General features: G+C 31.2%; 1 protein-coding gene across 1 annotated transcript; it reads left to right on the top strand.

Moving 5' to 3' along the window:
* Nucleotides 1-3: 3 nt before the first annotated feature.
* Nucleotides 4-16,536, top strand: LOC134680610 (2-(3-amino-3-carboxypropyl)histidine synthase subunit 1-like). The gene is made up of 12 exons (XM_063539719.1): nt 4-265; nt 2,248-2,327; nt 2,938-3,007; nt 4,181-4,244; nt 8,025-8,146; nt 8,910-9,064; nt 9,752-9,873; nt 10,559-10,627; nt 11,307-11,463; nt 12,024-12,124; nt 12,838-12,916; nt 16,194-16,536. The coding sequence occupies exons 1-12, from the start codon at nt 199-201 to the stop codon at nt 16,473-16,475; spliced, it is 1,368 nt and encodes a 455-aa protein (XP_063395789.1). The 5' UTR covers nt 4-198; the 3' UTR covers nt 16,476-16,536.
* Nucleotides 16,537-18,327: the final 1,791 nt, after the last annotated feature.

Below are 18,327 nucleotides of genomic sequence, written 5' to 3'. Positions count from 1 at the left end.
ACACGCACCTGTTTGTTTACACAATTTTCTGAGTAAACATCGACAATTACACTAATTGTTGCTGGTTTAAAGGAATTCTAATTGTACTTTTACTTTTTTTCGGTGAATGACTGATGAATTTTAGACACTACCCGTACACAAAATAGCGGATCTGTTCCCGTTCTTTCGCTCTTAGAGTTTAGGAATTGTCTCCCCTTGATGGAAACTAAAACCCAGACAACAGCCAACATAGTTGTTGCAAAGCAAGAGAGGAAAGTTTTCTCTGGTAAAAACATTTTTAGATAATGCGTTTTTGCCCTCTGTTGATGTACACTATTTGACCAATGTATAATTAGCATAATTACAGTAAAAATTAAACCATCCATGGGTATCAAATTAGCATTATGATTTGTATATATAAATGTAAATAATTTGAAGTGATAATAAACAGCTGATAACATGGTTTATATGTACAAATTATGACCAGTCAAGTTAGAATAGTTTGCCTGTCTTAATCAATGCACATATTACATATATCATGTATATATAGAACAAGGTGAATATATATAGCGGGATCCAAGTCGATAGTCACTTAGTGTCATGTGTAGAATCATGGAATAGACTTTATATGATCTGCATTTCCGCACTTATAATTAATGAACGGCAATATACTTAACGTATTTGATTCAAGACAACATAACACACAATGAGCCACATAGGCAATAAGAAGTTGTAAGTGTTTACGGAAGGCACCAATGATCAAAGTTTGTAATATTCTTCATTTTGCTTTGATAGCACTTATGGATTTTTATACCCCTGCTTTCAAAAAAGGGGGGTATACTGTTTTACCTCTGTCTGTCAGTCCGTCCATCCATCCATCTGGCAGTCAGTCCGTCCCATGAAACTTTCGTCACATTTTTCTCAGGAACTACACATCCACCCTTTTTGTAATTTGGTGTCACCATTTATATATGTCAGCCATACCGTGTGATGCGTTTTCAGATTCATCATTCATCGACTTCCTGTTTATCGAACACTTGTATGATTTTACACATGATAGCCAAAGTGAAAATTTTCGTCACATTTTTCTCAGGAACTACAATACAAGGATTTCTGAAATTTGGTTTCAGGATTTATATAAGTCAGCTATACCTTGTGATGCGTTTTCAGATTCATCACTCGACAACTTCCTGTTTACCGAGCACTTGCATATTTTTACACTATTAATATTATCCACTTGCGGCGGGGGTATCATCAGTGAGCAGTAGCTCGCAGTTTCACTTGTTTAAACAGCTCCACACTAACCAGGACAACCAACTGAACACAGTTACCAATGATGTAGTTTCTGTGCAAATATACACAGTATATAAGATTGTAGGCTTTTTATTTTCCTTTATTTCATACACAATATATGAGCTGCATTGTATAGAAATTGACCTTATGCAAGTGAACTAATACATTTACATGCATATGAATTTGATTGATTTTGGAACAATCAGTTACAAAAATAAATAAATGTTGGTCTGTTGTGAAAGTTTCTTATATCATGTATATCAACTCAATTTTAAACACTTTGCATAGATCTATGTTGTATTCTTTGCAATTTCCAACCAGAAGTAAATTATCATAAGTATTTGCATTTGCATAAGGTCGATTTCTATACGACGCAGCTCATATATTGTTTATAAAAGTATGAAAGGATGTTGGATCAGGACAATAGACAAAAGACACTATTTTATTATTATGTGTTAGCCAAGGCCCCCCCCGAGTTGAAAATATACTTTGACCTATAATGGTTTACATTTTACAAATTCTGACTTGGATAGAGAGTTTTTTCATTGGCACTCATATATGTACTACATCTTGTAACATCTGTGTACCGATGCATGGGTGAGGATACCCTCAGGCAAATCTTTTATTGACGTTGCATGCCCTAGTTGGGTAGGAAGGTACATGTATAGATTTTTAAATATTTTTTGGGCGCAATAAAAGTACAAACTTTTTGTTACAAACTCAGAGTTCGGTATTTTTGTTATTTTACTTTTTCAGCTGGTTTTACACAAGTAACAATGTTAGACATGCTGGAGCTGAAAAAAAATCATTACAAAAAAAAATTGAATTAATTTCGTGTCATCAAAATTAACGCTATTTTGGTAGGCTGCTTTTTCAGGTGGGTAGATATAGGCAACATCAAACAACTTACATTTTATTTTTGGCCTATCCCTATTCCAACCATGCAATGATAATACACTATATAATTATTTTCAGGTGGAGGACCAAAGAAAATTCTGAATCAGATTCCAGATGAAATATTAAATGATCCCAAATTAAAAGTTGCAGTAGGAAAGGTATACTACATGTAATTCATTAGGTAAAACAGCATTTTAATACTGTTTTATTTTTTTGCTAGCAAATCTAACTCTTTCATCAAAATTTGATTTGAGACATGTATGTGCAAATAATCGCAAGTGGCAGTCTAAAGCACAATTTTTATCATCTTTCACTAATTTTTTACATCTTGATAATATTTGTTTTCTCATTATTATCATGATTATCACTTTGAAGTAAGAGTAAAATGAAAACATTTTTAATTACATTGTAATTGGAAAAAAATGCCAATTGTATTTGTCAGTATCTTAAACATGTTAAATGTGAAAAAAAGGAGATGTGGTAAGAATTTTGTTTTCCAACATTTATTTTCCAAAATACTTTACTGTGCGTACAGCCCTAGACAACATTCTTATAAATACAATGGGAGACAATTCAATCTCAGTTATGCCATTATTTACATGTATGATTTGAATGCTGTTATTTACTGGATAATGTACATTGTATTCAAATGATTTTGGATTTAACTTGCAATTGCAAGCTCTTTTAAATAATGTGTAGATTTTTCCAGTATCAATGAAAGCTTTAATTTATATATTGCATATTTCATTCTAATTGTTTGCGTTGCAGCTTCCAGATAACTACAACTTTGAAATCTGTAAAACAATATGGAAGATCAAGATGATAGAAGCAAAAAGAGGTATGATATTTATTATATTGTAAAACCAACTTAATTTTGCTGACAATTTATGTTTATCCCTTTCTAGACAATTTCACAGTGATTTAATTTTGAGATACTCAAATTAACTTCATGTAGATTAATAAGGATGATACCAAGTTTTTTGATAATCACGTTATTTTCTACTTGCAAAAGTCGTGAAAAATAAATTGCTCATGAAAATTAGTTGGTTTACAGTTTACATGTACTGAATAAATGATAGCATTTTATAAATTATTGCTAATGCTTGTGGAAAATAAAGTTGAGAATGGAAATGAGGAATGTGTCAAAGAGACAACAACCCAACCATAGAAAAAACAACAGCAGAAGGCCACCAACAGGTCTTCAATGTACCGAGAAATTTCCGCAACTGGAGGCGTCCTTCAGCTGGCACCTAAACAAATATATACTAGTTCAGTGATAAGGAACGCCATACTAATTTCCAAATTGTACACAAGAAACTAAAATTAAAATAATACAAGACAAACAAAGGCCAGAGGCTCCTGACTTGGGACAGGTGCAAAAATGCCTTTTTTCAAACACAGGATATTTAAACTCTCTTGTGATACAATGTTTGTAGTGAAATAACTGAAAAACAAATGCTTACTTTGGACATATTGGAAGGATTCTTTTAAAATTTTGTTTTGACTAGACATGGTATTGAAACATTTGATAAATCATCTCAAGAAGGTGTAAAACAATTGCAAAAGGTGATTTAGAAAAAAGATAGAAAGATTGAAGCCAGTGTACAACTCAAACAAGCTTAAAACTAAAATGTTATTTTTTTTCCCTATTGTTCTAAGGGAGATAATTTAAACTATTTCAAATGTTTCAAATAAGTGTTGGAGATTATTATATCAAAATACATCAATCATTGTAAATGGAGATTAGAATAGAAAAAAATAAATTTTTTAGCTGTTTCAATCAAATGATAAAAATTTCATAAATTGTTTACCTTTTCTGAAAAATATCTTAATTTGTCTACTTTACCTACTCAAAAGGTAAATGATTCTAATTTATATAAAAGTAAGAAGATGTGGTATAATTACCAATGAGACAACTCTCCTTCAGTAACCAAATGACAAAGACACTAACAACTATACTTACTTTTTCCAAAATAAAGAGATAAAATCCATACCATATTCTTTTTTTCAGTTGCCCTACAGTTTCCAGAAGGTTTACTAGTATTTGCATGTGTTATAGCAGATATTATAGAAGAGTAAGTGTTGGTTGATGTCAGACTTTTATGGATTCTTGTATAGTGCTTTTTATGCCCCATTTATGGGCATTATGTTTTCTGGTCTGTTCGTCCGTCTGTCTGTTCATCAGTTTGTCCATTCATCTGCTTTAGGTTAAAGTTTTTGTCAAGGTAGTTTTTGATGAAGTGGAGGTCCATTCAACTTTAAACTAAGTACATATGTTCCCTATGATATGATCTTTCTAATTTTAATGCCAAATAAGAGAATTCCCTCCATTTTCACAGTCCATGAAACATAAAAATGATAGTGCAGATGGGGCGTCTGTGTACTGGGGACACATTCTTGATTTTTATGTCTTAATTTTTAGCTCACCTGGCCCGAAGGGCCAAGTGAGCTTTTCTCATCACTTGGCGTCCGTCGTCGTCGTCGTCGTTAACTTTTACAAAAATCTTCTCCTCAAAAACTACTGGGCCAAATTAAATCAAACTTGAACATAATCATCATTGGGGTATCTAGTTTAAAAAATGTGTGGCGTGACTCTTCAAACCAACCAAGATGGCCGCCATGGCTAAAAATAGAACATAGGGGTAAAATGCAGTTTTTGGCTTATAACTCAAAAACCAAAGCATTTAAAGCAAATCTGACATGGGGTTAAATTGTTAATCAGGTCAGGATCTATCTGCCCTGAAATTTTCAGATGAATCGGACAACCCGTTGTTGGGTTGCTGCCCCTGAATTGGTAATTTTAGGGAAATTTTGTCCATTTTGGCTTATTATCTTGAATATTATTGTAGATAGAGATAAACTGTAAACAGCAATAATGTTCAGCAAAGTAAGATCTACAAATAAGTCAACATAACCAAAATGGTCAGTTGACTCCTTTAGGAGTTATTGCCCTTTATAGTCAATTTTTAACAATTTTTCGTTAATCTTAGTAATCGTTTACAAAAATCTTCTCCTCTACAACTACCAGGCCAAATTAAACCAAACTTGGCCACAATCATTATTGGAGTATCTAGTTTAAAAAATGTGTGGCGTGCATAGATGCCAACCATTACGATTTTTCCGTATTTTTTCCGATTTTGCGATACAAACTACGCTATTACGGTCAAAGTCGAATAGTTACGGATTCCCAATCATCGCCGTTCAATTTTGTAAATCGCGGATTTTTATCATTACTTTTCCGTCCTGGTCCGGTATTTAGAAAACGACAATGTAATGTTTCCGGTTTCTCGTGAGTTATCAACCTATTGATGGGAACTAACTGACTTCCGAAGAGGAAAACTTGCATTTTATGAAGTAGCTTTCCCCTTTTCTCTACTTCTCCTTGACAAAACGAAAATGTACGAGTCGAGAACATCTAAACAATTAATGAATGGAATTCATACTACAGACAACATGTTGAACGACAAATTTTAGTGCACATCATTTTGCAACCACTCGTCAGTAATTTTTATTGGTAAATGCAAGTTTTTGAATGATTACTGAAAACTTTTCAAAAATACGGAAAATTTGATAGTTTGTTACTGATTGTCTCAAAAGGGGTTGGCATCTATGGGCGTGACCCGTCAAACCAACCAAGATGGACGCCATGGCTAAAAATAGAACATAAGGGTAAAATGCAGTTTTTGGCTTATAACTCATAAACCAAACCTTTTAGAGCATATCTGATGGAGTTAAATTGTTTATCAGGTCAAGACCTATTTGCCCTGACATTTTCAGATGAATCGGACTACCCGTTGTTGGGTTGCTGCCCCTGAATTGGTAATTTTAGGGAAATTTTGCTGTTTTTGGTTATTATCTTGAATGTCAATATAGATAGAGATAAACTGTAAACAGCAATAATGTTCAGCAAAGTAAGATCTACAAATAAGTCAACATAACCAAAATGGTCAGTTGACCCCTTTAAGAGTTATTGCCCTTTATTTTGATATTTTTACCATTTTTCGTTAATCTTAGTAATCTTTTACAAACATCTTCTCCTCTGAAACTACCAGGCCAAATTAATCCAAACTTGACCACAATCATCTTTGGGGTATCTAGTTTAAAAAAATGTGTGGCGTGACCTGGTCAAACAACCAAGATGGCTGCCATGGCTAAAAATAGAACAGTGGGGTAAAATGCAGTTTTTGGCTTATAACTCAAAAACCAAAGCATTTTGAGCAAATCACACAAGGTTTAACTGTTTATCAGATCAAGATCTATCTTCCCTGAAATTTTCAAATGAATCAGACAACCCGTTGTTGGGTTGCTGCCCCTGAATTGGTAATTTTAGGGAAATTTTGTCCGTTTTCGCTTATTATCTTGAATATTATTGTATCAGTTGACCCCTTTAGGAGTTATTGCCCTTTATAGTCAACTTTTAACAATTTTCATGAAATTTGTAAATTTTAACTAACATTTTCCACTGAAACTACTGGGCCAAGTTCAATATAGATAGAAATAATTGTAAGCAGCAAGAATGTTCAGTAAAATAAGATGTACAAACACTTCACCATCACAAAAACACAATTTTGTCATGAATCCATCTGCGTCCTTTGTTTAATATTCACATAGACCAAGGTGAGCGACACAGGCTCTTTAGAGCCTCTAGTTTTATGTTATTTTCTGTAGGTATATTTTTTGTGGAAATAAATACACACAGTGCATGTAAATAAAATTGAAATATGAATTGGTGAATATGTCATAGAGACAATAACCCAACCTAAAAGTGGCCACTAATGGATAAAAACTGTTTATTAACTATAATACTCTATAGCTATCAAATGACAATTGTAATGTTTTCAACCAATTCAAAGAATACATTTACATAACAGACGATTGTATATTCATTGTTTTTTGTAAGCAGCCAGTTTTATTTTATATAGCTATAAAGGACTTTCATGACTTTATGAAAATTCTAATTATTTATTTAAATTTACAAATACAAATTTTTAAATTAAGCAAAATAATGGGGGGGGGGGGGATGTAGGAGGAGTTCCGAATCAGTCTTGCATATATGATGGTTTCCGGACCCTTGTTCCTGATCCCGAAATCCTGGGCTTAAAAACACAAAATACTGAGATCCTGATATAGGTCTTACCCCCTCTCAAATAAGATATACAAATGCATCAGCAATACTTGATTTGTGAAAATATGTGCATATGCAAAATTGTACAAATACTGTATTCATACTCTTTGAATTGTAGTTAATCAAGATCTGCTTTTTCAAAGCTATAGTTTACACATGTTGAACTGCTAAAAAAATTGTATTCAATTATTATGTAATGGTAATATTTGTAGAATCACAGCACATGGTACACATTTTATTTAATGTCCTCACTCCTATGGAATAAAACTGTTTCTCTAATTCTATGGAAAATTATCCCTTTTCGAACCCATTGTATAAAAAAATTTAATGAACGTGTAGTTGCTGGTGATCTCAAAAGATCATTGGATGATTTTAAGGGTCATGACCTTTTTAGCTGACTGGATGAATCAAAATATGATAACAGGTGTTAATGAAATTGACAACTTCGTGCAATGTGAAAGGCACTCGAAGGGGGATTTTCGGTTAACAAAAAAAGAAAAGTTTGTCTTTTAATCATTAGAGAAACAGATTCTTACATAGTTACTCGTGGATTATCGGATTTATCCAATCTCGAAAGTTAAATTATAAATTTTAAAGTCCTCGCCGAGGCGGCTCGGACTTTAAAATTGATAATTTAACTATCTCGATTGGATAAATCCGATAATCCACTGGTATCAATGTAAGAATCTATATGTAACTAAAGATAACACAATAATTTGGTTATTTTCAGATTTACAGATGCCGATACATTGATCATGGGTGATGTTACCTATGGAGCTTGCTGTGTTGATGACTACACTGCCAAAGCTCTTGGTTGTGATCTGATGGTACATTACGGTCACAGTTGTCTAAGTAAGTTGTTTAAAAGTATAATAAGTGAATAATAAATGTAAATGCTTTGATTGTTATTGTGGAAAGATTTTTCTAAAAACTGAGAATGAGATCCTTCTCAGCATATTCAAAAATATTCAAAATCGCAACAAAGGTAATAAAAAGTTCAAAACATGAACAAACAGTCCACGATTTTTTTCTCTCCAGAAAACGAAAGATTGTGTAACACAAACCGTAAATGTCAGTTAGATGTATCATTTTCATACATATTTACAGTAATTTAAATTATCATACCACAAATTTTCATTAATTAATAAAGTACTATAGTTATCTTAGATTTCATGATTAGTACCACTTAATGTTAAGCAAATAACAATCTTTCTACCCATATACTGGTTTGAATAGGAATGTTTGCATTGTTTATAAGCTTACACCTTTTACAAAATGCATATATTTTACTGCTTTTGTTATGTTTTTGGTACACAAAGCAGAAAGCTTGATATCAACAATTTTTTTTTTTTATTTATTAAGGAATGACTGTAATATTTTTTCTGTCTATGAAGAAATAACATAAAATATTTGGTGCATACTTAATAACGCGCGTAGCGGGTTATTTAACAGTGTGCACCACATTTTTCATGTTATTTCGAATAGACAGAAAAGATATTACAGTCATTTCTTATAATTTAATTCTAAATTCCATTTTAAACCGTAGAAAACCAGCCAATTAGAAGACGCGTTTCATCCAAAATTAAATTATTCATGCTTATACTTATATTTGTAGTACCTATAGACAGAACAGAAGGTATACAGATGCTGTATGTTTTTGTTGATATAGCTATCGACATGATGCATTTTATGGACACTCTGAAACATAACTTTAAACCAGGAGACCATCTGGCACTTGTCAGCACGATTCAGTTTGTTGCAGCTCTACAGGTACTATTCTTATAGATAGGGTTTGAAATTGGAAGAAATATTATTTGTATGTTAGATCACAACTTAAGATTTCAAGAAAGTAATATTAATTTTCCTTTCCTTGTGAAAGAAAGTAGGTGTTTTATTGGAGGAACATTCATTTTTTTATATCATAGTTTTTTTTAAGCATCAACAGTTTTTGGAACTAATATCATACGGAATGTAAATACTTTGCACACACATTAAGAATATATATGGATACTAGACATGAAAAAGAAGTTGGATGAATGTCAATGAGACAGCAATCCAAGGACACACAAAAATATTTCACAATTTCCAGGTGAGTCATAAAATTGAGAATGGAAATGGGGAATGTGTCAAAGGAACAACAACCCGCCCATAGCAAAAACAACAGCAGAAGGTCACCAAAAGACTATTATCCACCCCAAGTTTAAGTGAAGTTAATGTAAGAACTATAGGTCATGGTTCCTCCTTCAACAAGGACCAATTCCAAACTAATAGTAAACTATAAAGCCACATCATGACAAATTGTAAAACAATCTTTAATGAGAAAGCAAATGGCCAGTTTTGTGCTGTCTGTTTGTGCACAAAACAACCAAAATCAAATATGAAAGACAGCAATCAATGACAACCAATGCATTACATGGTCTGTATTTTAATCACTGTTTAAAATATTTATTCCTGTAGTCTTCAGCTGGTGTTTTGAGAGAAGATTTCACCATAACTATACCTCAGTCCAAACCTTTGTCCCCTGGAGAAATACTGGGTTGTACATCTCCTAAACTTACACCAGATACCACAGCCATCATGTAAGTAAGATATAGATATAAACGAAATCTATTGTGTTTATCTCTTTATTTTTCATTATAGATACATAAAGTTTAACTAAGACAGACCATTAAACAAAAGAAATTGCACATTTTGTTAATTTAAAAAAAGGGTTTTTACTGAAGTATTTTCACTTATGTGTTTATTAATTTCCTTTTACCACAAGAAACGAAAACTGATTACTGCAAATATTTCCCACTTGAGAGCCCAGCTTGAGGTAAAAAACAAAATTTTCCTAATCTGAATTCTTCATTTCTGTGTAGAAAGATTCCAGGATCATTTGCATATAATTTAAATTAAACTCATCATAGATATTAGGACTAAATTTAGGATACACGCCAGACGCGCGTTTCGTCTAGGTTCATTTGCATATGTATTCTTCATATACATCCACAAGAACACTAATCTTAAGACTTGTTTTTCACTTTTTCCAAGAAATAGGGTGGCTGCTTACAAGGAAGTTTTGCACTAAGGGTTCCAAATGAAGAAACTCTGAGTTTTAAATACACCTGGTTCATATCATCAATGTGTTATATTCATTCTACTTTTATAAGGTATAGTTTGTCTTTATGAAACATTCAGTTCCATTGTGTAACCTACTGACACACCTTATTCAAAAGACTTAGATATAGTAATATATGTATTATAATGATGTTTTATTTGCAGTTACCTTGGTGATGGAAGATTTCACTTAGAATCTATTATGATTGGTAATCCTGATATTCAAGCATACAGGTACAGTTCCAAGTACATCAGCAGTTCATATCATTTCTGACTGTATTTTTTTTGGTTAAAGAAAGCATTCATAATTGAATTATTTGCTACATTACAACAGCGATCGTAATGTAAGATTTGAAAAATACAATCTTGTGATTGCCTTATTTGTTCAATTATTAACCATTTTAACTTAATCATGTAAAAACAAACTACTCGGTTAATACCATCCAGATAGACAATTTATCATATATTATTTTGAGGGTAACATCAGCCTTGTAGTCCATTCTCCTGTGCTGACATAAAACAATATTGTTGCAGTCATTTGCTCATTTAAAGTTGAAATCATTAGAAAAAAGGTTTTGCTATCCCCAGAGATTTATAACATAAAATTAGCTATCTAGACTATGCTCAACATTTACACTCTCTTTTATATTTTTCAATTGATTTACATTTGCAAATTTCGTTTACATCAAATTCACATGAATTTAAATTCATGTGAGCAAAATTTGTCTGTGTAGCCTTATAAAAAAATACTTACACAGAGGAAATACACATCTATGAACTGGAATATAGATGATTTGTCACTATTTATCTGTCAATATAAATTGTATAATATCATTGATAACACATGATAAGAGTTTACAATGTTTCTTTTGAATTAACAATTTGGTGATTCAAATTATTTAATGTGTTACAGATATGATCCTTACAGTAAAGTTTTCTCACATGAGTACTATGAGATTGAGAAAATGCACCAAATAAGACAGCAAGCAATACAGACAGCTTCTAAAGCTAAAAAGTTTGGTATTATTCTGGGGACACTTGGTAGACAAGGATCTCCTAAAGTATTCGACGTAAGTATGACACATGGATTGGTGGTTAACTACCATTGGAAAATATAACATGAATATTAGCGCGAGAATTTGAAATAAGTTATTGGTTGACAAGGTAACAGTCCCCAGAAAAACATCTCAAACTTCTAAGACATATTAATCTAATTCAGGCTAGCTGTATATAATCGCAAGCTTAAGACACCAATGTTATTGCATTGAAGAAGCAGTAAATACAAGTGTTCAAGTTATTTTTCCATTCAAGTAGAGATCAAGTTGATTTAAAATAAAAATTATATGGAAAATTTTCATTCATGTGCTCTAAAGATTACATTGATTGTGCCATTACTTGTGCAATTATTCCTAAAAGGTTTATATCAGCTAGTTAGAAAACAATACTCATCAAGTTTTTAAGAGTTATGCCCCTTGAAAATTTGAATTATATAGAATATGACATTGTACATATTCCGTTCCTATATTTTTTGTAGGATTGTTATGAAAATTATATCAATTGATTGTTTTTTTCTTTGATCTTAAACAAATTTGATTACATAAAAAATTAAATATGTGTATTTTTATTACAGCATTTACAACAGAAAATAACAGATTCTGGGAGAGAATATGTTTTAGTGATGTTATCTGAGATTTTCCCAGATAAACTAAAACTTTTTACAGACGTAGATGCGTAAGTATTTTTCAGATTATATGAACTTATTATAAAATTAAATCCTGAACATGCTCATAATACACAAAAAAATCCAGATAGTTCTGTTAATTATGATCAAAATATACTGTATTCATGTGAAATGTTAAACTTAGGTTATTTCTGTATTTTAATTACGAAATTCTATTTACTATCAATGCAAAATGGATTTTTTTATAAATTAGATATTATGTAAATCAATGAAATGTTTTTATATAGGTAAGATAATCCCAAAGTAGTATGCATTTAGGGGCATTATGCTATAATACGACAACAAATTTTTTTTTTTGATGGTATAATGGTATGATGACATCGTCTGCGTTGTTGTCTGAAAACACATTGGTTTTTGGACTTAAACTTTAGTTTAAGTGAATGGATCTCTATGAACATTTTTAAGAAGGTTCAATACCACAACAGGAAGGTTGGGATTAATTTTTGGGATAAAGGTCCCAACTGTTTAGAAATAAGAGGCCTAAAAGGGGACAAAAACAAACATTTTTTTAGTTTTTGATGAAGTTGAAGTTCAAGTCCAACTGTGTTTTATGGACACATTCTTGTTGAAATCTTCTCTAACTAGTTATTATTTTAGTGTTTTATCATAAAAAAATATTAAAGTCAATGAGTTCATTGTCATATTTTTAAATGTGAGAAACTAAACTTTATGTAACAGACTACTGTTTTATCTATGTTTACAGATGGGTTCAGGTAGCTTGTCCCAGACTTTCCATTGACTGGGGAATGGCTTTTGAGAAACCTCTGTTAAGTCCCTATGAGGTAAATATGACAAAGTTTAAAAAACATTATGGTGTGATCTACCTAAATGTGATGGTATTGTTTCGGTAGCTGGTGTGCTTAAAGGGAAACTTCGCAAAAAAATCAAAAATTGATATTATGTCCATTCTGTATAAAAATGCTAAAATTTATAAATATTAAAGTTTTATTCCGCTAGATAAGAGATCACCATCGATTTTAAATTTTGAGTATCAGTTCTCTGCCTTCCGCCATTTTGTTATCTTGTCCAAATAAAAATCACGATATGTCTATAAACCACAAAGAAACAAAACTACAGTAACCGATGTAGTCTTAATTACGTGTTGATATCTTGTCAATCGTACGGTTGTTTTATCTGACTAACTAACTTGATACGGAAAATGTTCTTATTTTTTTAATAACCATATAGTCTGTTATTTTTAAACTGTTAATATTGGAATTAGTTAAAAAGTCAAAGTTCAAATCATAAATAAGTGTTCCGTGAAAATTGTTTTCGAAAATCTAATTCGTTCATAATTCCTTAAAGTAATATACTTTATTCAAATAAATTAGGATCTTTGCTCCACTGATCACCCGCATGGCTTAAGGTATTACTCCCAAAGGTATTGTGAGGGGTGTAAGGTGACACGTCTAGGTATTCAAGCGATTTCCTGTCAGTCTTGCAAGTTCATGCATCGTTTCACTTCTGTAGGTATTGATCAGTGTACACGGCCGAAAACTTATAACTTTCCATTTTGAACTATCAGGTGCATGTATAATATACATCTCTGTCTTGCGTGTCCGAAAGTGATATAATATACTAGTCATTACTTAACTCATATCTTGTTTATAAATAAAATTTCTGGTGTAAAGAATATTATTTATAAAAAAAAAATGATACAAAAAAAAAATTAAAAAAAATTGAAGATATACAAATATACGTATTTTTTCCAAGGGTTAATTTGGGAAAATCAGAGACATATAATTGTATTATATGTCTTTGGGAAAATGTAATATTTACTCGTTGTCAATAGTAAAGGACATAGTTGGATCATTCCAGAAATGTTGATTAAAAAAATGTGCGCACTTGTCGACGATTCGTTTATACGCCTGGATAGAAAGTTACGGAACTACAGCGCAATTTAAAATATATACATGTATACATTGAACATAAGAAAGAAACATACATTTTGTGCAAATTGGGGTAAAAGTTTTGTAAATAGACTAGTCCACGTATACCAACAGTATGTAATCATCCAATTCGATAGACTATTGTATACCAAAAGAAGAAGAAGAAGAGGACCAATTTGATTTAAATACAGGTCGATCTATAACTTGCTTTGGTTTATCGAATTTATGAACATAGTAAAATTACAGATTTATATATCAATTAGATTGTTCTCGAATAAATAAAGAAATTCGTCATCACCACAATTGTTCTGACATATGCAACTGGATGTACACTAATAATCCCCGAGGGATGTGAATATTTTCTAGGAAAGCTATTGAGTATTAAAGTTTCAAATCATTTTCGGGATTTATTTTCTTTCTTGATATTCAATGACAGCAAATTTAAAGAATAAACTGCTTGTCAAATATTTGTCCACTTTAGGGATATTCTTGCCAGTTGAACAGACTTATAATTACATTCAAAAATAGGGAAAGATGACATTAAATTCGTTGTCTTTTGTTTTTAAACATCTTTGGTCAAATAGTTATTAAGTATAATACGTTGTGAGACGAAGACTATTTCAATAAGGACGTCCCCGATTATGATTAAATTTGGTTGACATTTTTCACACTTGATAAAGAATATCTATTCGTAATTTTTTCGATTCCATTCCAAGAAGACCTTAAATTTGCTGTCAATTTTTTAAAACTTCTCAAGTAGAAAAATATTTTTTCTTTATTTGTTCATATTATATTCTGCTTCTGTAGAGTTATCGTCCGTGAGTTCCAGTTATTAATTTATACGTGGCTTTTAAAAAGTCTAAATCTAAGTGTTCTCATTCATTTATTTGCCTAATAAAGACAAATAAAAATACTTTGGTAAAGCTATTTATAATTTCTAAGTTCTCCTTTTTATTAGACATCAATCAAGGACAAAAGGTGTAAATCATTTCAATCGGACATATGATTTAAGTTTCCCGTCTTTAACCGAAAATTGTATTTCTTAGTAAATTAACTTATTTGAATTCAAATAAATAATAGCACCAAACATAATTAAATAATTCTACGGCGATCAATTTTTATTTGTCACCAACTTGAATATATATTTTAAATATATGTATTGAATGCTCCCTTGTCTTATAATTCACTGATCCAAATAGACAGTCACACCTGGCAAGGTGTGCCCAAGAGGCGTTGTTAAATACCGAAGTGCAAATAACAATTTACCTTTCAACAAACCATTTACGAGTATTGCCACAGAACTGTGAATACACACATCGAATGAACCAAGTCATAGCAGAGATAGTAAAAGGTCAATAAGAGTACACCAACATATTGTCTTTACAGATTATTGTACTTTACTTTGTTCACCTTATCAGTCCGAAAATATATTAATTAAAAATAAATTTATAACTTTTTGTGTTGTCTACAAAAATAATTCGAATATATACGTTTAACATAGAAAATTTATCTCATGAATATGTACAATTGAACGTCTGTGCGTTTTATCTTCTCATTATCGGATGGTTATTTAGATAAAGCATAAGTCATCGGCGCGCTTACGATTACGTTAAAATATGATTAAAAACCAAGACTTTTAATGATTGTATTTAAATCCCGGCATGCAAAAACCAGGAGAAAAACGTCACGACCTACAGGAAATAGTTAATATTTTTTCAATAAATATTGAATTTCTCCTTTATTACTGCACATTTAGCGATAAAACTTTGTGAATATATATATTATGTCATAATGAACATATTTAAACCATAAGTAAAAAATCGTGAATTTTCCCTTTAAGTATGTGGTTTGACACACAAGAGTTTTCTAGTAATCACTAATGCCTCGTTCACATGTACATTTAATTCGAATTGAATTCGTTTTTGGTTTGTTGAAATGGCTGCATTATCATTCAATTATGTTGTTAATTTCAACACTTTTCAAACCAACTTTAGAGTACAGAACCATCAGACTTAATTGCAACTGTTGGAATAGTGTAACCATTTTTAAACTATACTAAAATATTTAACGTCAATTTGATAAGATAGTGAATAGATAACCAAAAGAAATTTTCTCACAAAGAGTTACACAACTTTATGTCATAAATACATAACATTTTATTTTATTTCAGCTTTCAGTGGCATTGGAACATGTTCAGTGGCAATCAAGATACCCCATGGACTTTTATGCAAATGATAGCCTAGGAGCTTGGACTGTTAATAATGAGGTCCATAGACCGCAGAGACAAAGAAAACCAAGAACTATTATCAAAAAGGAACCGAAAGAAAAAACTGGAGAACAAACATCTTGTTGTTCACAGAATTCTAAATTTTGTAACAGTAGCAACCAAGAAAAGTTAGATAACTCTGCAACTTCAAATTGTGATAAAAATATTTCTGTAAATAAAAGCTAGCATATGATTGTATGTTAATATATCTAGGCATTTACTATTACAAATTGAGTCATGCTGTAATATATACATGTATGTAAAATTGATTCTTAAAATTTTGATATGTGTAATCCTACATAAAAAAATAACTTGAAAACTTTTATTGTCTGACAGAAAATGTATAAAAGGTGACTTGGGTATATATCAATCAGTCAGCAATTTAACAACAAAAACAATCAAAAGGCATCAGGAAGGCAAAATACAGTCTTTAACTATAGACAGATGGAGTATTTAGGTGCAAGGAAAGGCATTAAAAACGATGGAGCTGGAATTAAGGATGTATTGGTATACCTCTGATCCTCACCTTTTGAGGGGGGTAGGTGAGGTCACGATCCCAAAAACCTGGGCTTAAAAACATGAAATCCTGAGGTCCCGATTTAAAGAAATTTAAATCCTGACATCCCAAAATTCAAAGAAAAAACTCCTGGATCCTGAAAGAATCAATCCTGAAATCCCAAGCTTAAAAACAACCAACCACGACGTCCAGAATAAGGTCATGTCCCCTCTTCTTTAAAGTAGTCTTGACATTCCTGATCTTTGGTCTCGAGCATATTTCAGAAATAAATGTTGTCAAAGTTTGTATCTGGTGGAGATAAATAGCTACCATTTGATGTTGTTAAAGTTTGAAACACAAAATACACAAGCTTTTCAAAGCATCAAAAATAATAGACAAATCGGATGTTGTTTTCAGGTGTTATTGTAAACTTTGATCCTAGGAATACACATCTTTTACTGTTACAAAATGTACTTGATTTTGAAGTGTTTCTCTACACCTATTTCAAATTATTCAAAAGTCCAACCTAATTGCAAATTGTTTTATTGAATCAAACTGAGCTACTGGTCAGAAATTTTATCAAACTTCTATCAATAATGTCATGAAAGAGCTACATTTAATGATGAAAAAAAACATACTTACAATCCATTAAAATTTGAATTCTACTTCATTGCTTTTATAAAGGTGTTTCAAAATAGTTCTATATTGCAACTGTACAGTCATTTGAAAGGTGATATGGAGTAATTTTTAATTGCTTTAAAAATGTAAAAAAAATAGAAATGTCATACCACTTTTATTTTAAAAAGTTTTGTATTTATAAAAATCAGACTTTACTTTAAATTAAAATGTTCAGTGAAATATATGTTACCTTACAATAGGTTATAACTGACAAGTTTAAGGGGGATATACTGTAAATTCAGAAATTATTGTGAGGTTTTTATTATTGCGAAAAATGTGACAGAGTTGGATGTGCAATAATATAAATATATTATATGAATTAAAGAAGATTTTTCTCAAAATAATAAAAATTAAAATCCCATTGAAGTCTTAAATGACAAAATTGCAATGATAAATGCACGCAATAATTTGGGGTAGTTTAATTTGATTTACAGAAATCTAATATCTTTTCCTCATATTGATTGTCTTATCTCTCTTTAAACTTCATGAACACAAAGTTGAGCTTAAAGTATATTTCATGGATTATTTGGAATCTAATTTCATGGCAGCTTGTATACAAACGTAAAGAAAACAAAGTTACAGAGATAATTAAAAAAATCAAATAGGACATTTCTTTAAAGCAGTTCCAAAATTGCTACCTTATCTTTTTAGCTTACTTGGCCAAGAGATAAACTGTAAAGAGCAAAATTGTTCTGCAAAGTTAATAAAATAAGTCGTCAAAATGATCAAAATTGTCTGACAACTTACCCCTTCAGGAGTTACTACCCTTTAAGTAGATTTTTACAATTTTTCATAACATTTTGTAATCCATTACAATGTATTCGATGACACGGTACATCAACCAAGAAGGGTGCCATGGTTAAA

The sequence above is a fragment of the Mytilus trossulus genome, chromosome 8, assembly GCF_036588685.1.
Source record: "Mytilus trossulus isolate FHL-02 chromosome 8, PNRI_Mtr1.1.1.hap1, whole genome shotgun sequence".
Classification (NCBI taxonomy): domain Eukaryota; kingdom Metazoa; phylum Mollusca; class Bivalvia; order Mytilida; family Mytilidae; genus Mytilus; species Mytilus trossulus.
This window is presented reverse-complemented; position numbering and strand designations above follow the sequence as displayed.

What these genes read in the sequence shown, in the direction of transcription:
- LOC134680610 (XM_063539719.1), top strand. Translation starts at nt 199, where the DNA reads ATGGAAACTAAAACCCAGACAACAGCCAACATAGTTGTTGCAAAGCAA. An exon ending in GATGATAGAAGCAAAAAGAG is followed by an intron (nt 3,008 to 4,180) that starts GTATGATATTTA and finishes TCTTTTTTTCAG; the next exon opens with TTGCCCTACAGTTTCCAGAA. An exon ending in CTCTGTTAAGTCCCTATGAG is followed by an intron (nt 12,917 to 16,193) that starts GTAAATATGACA and finishes ATTTTATTTCAG; the next exon opens with CTTTCAGTGGCATTGGAACA.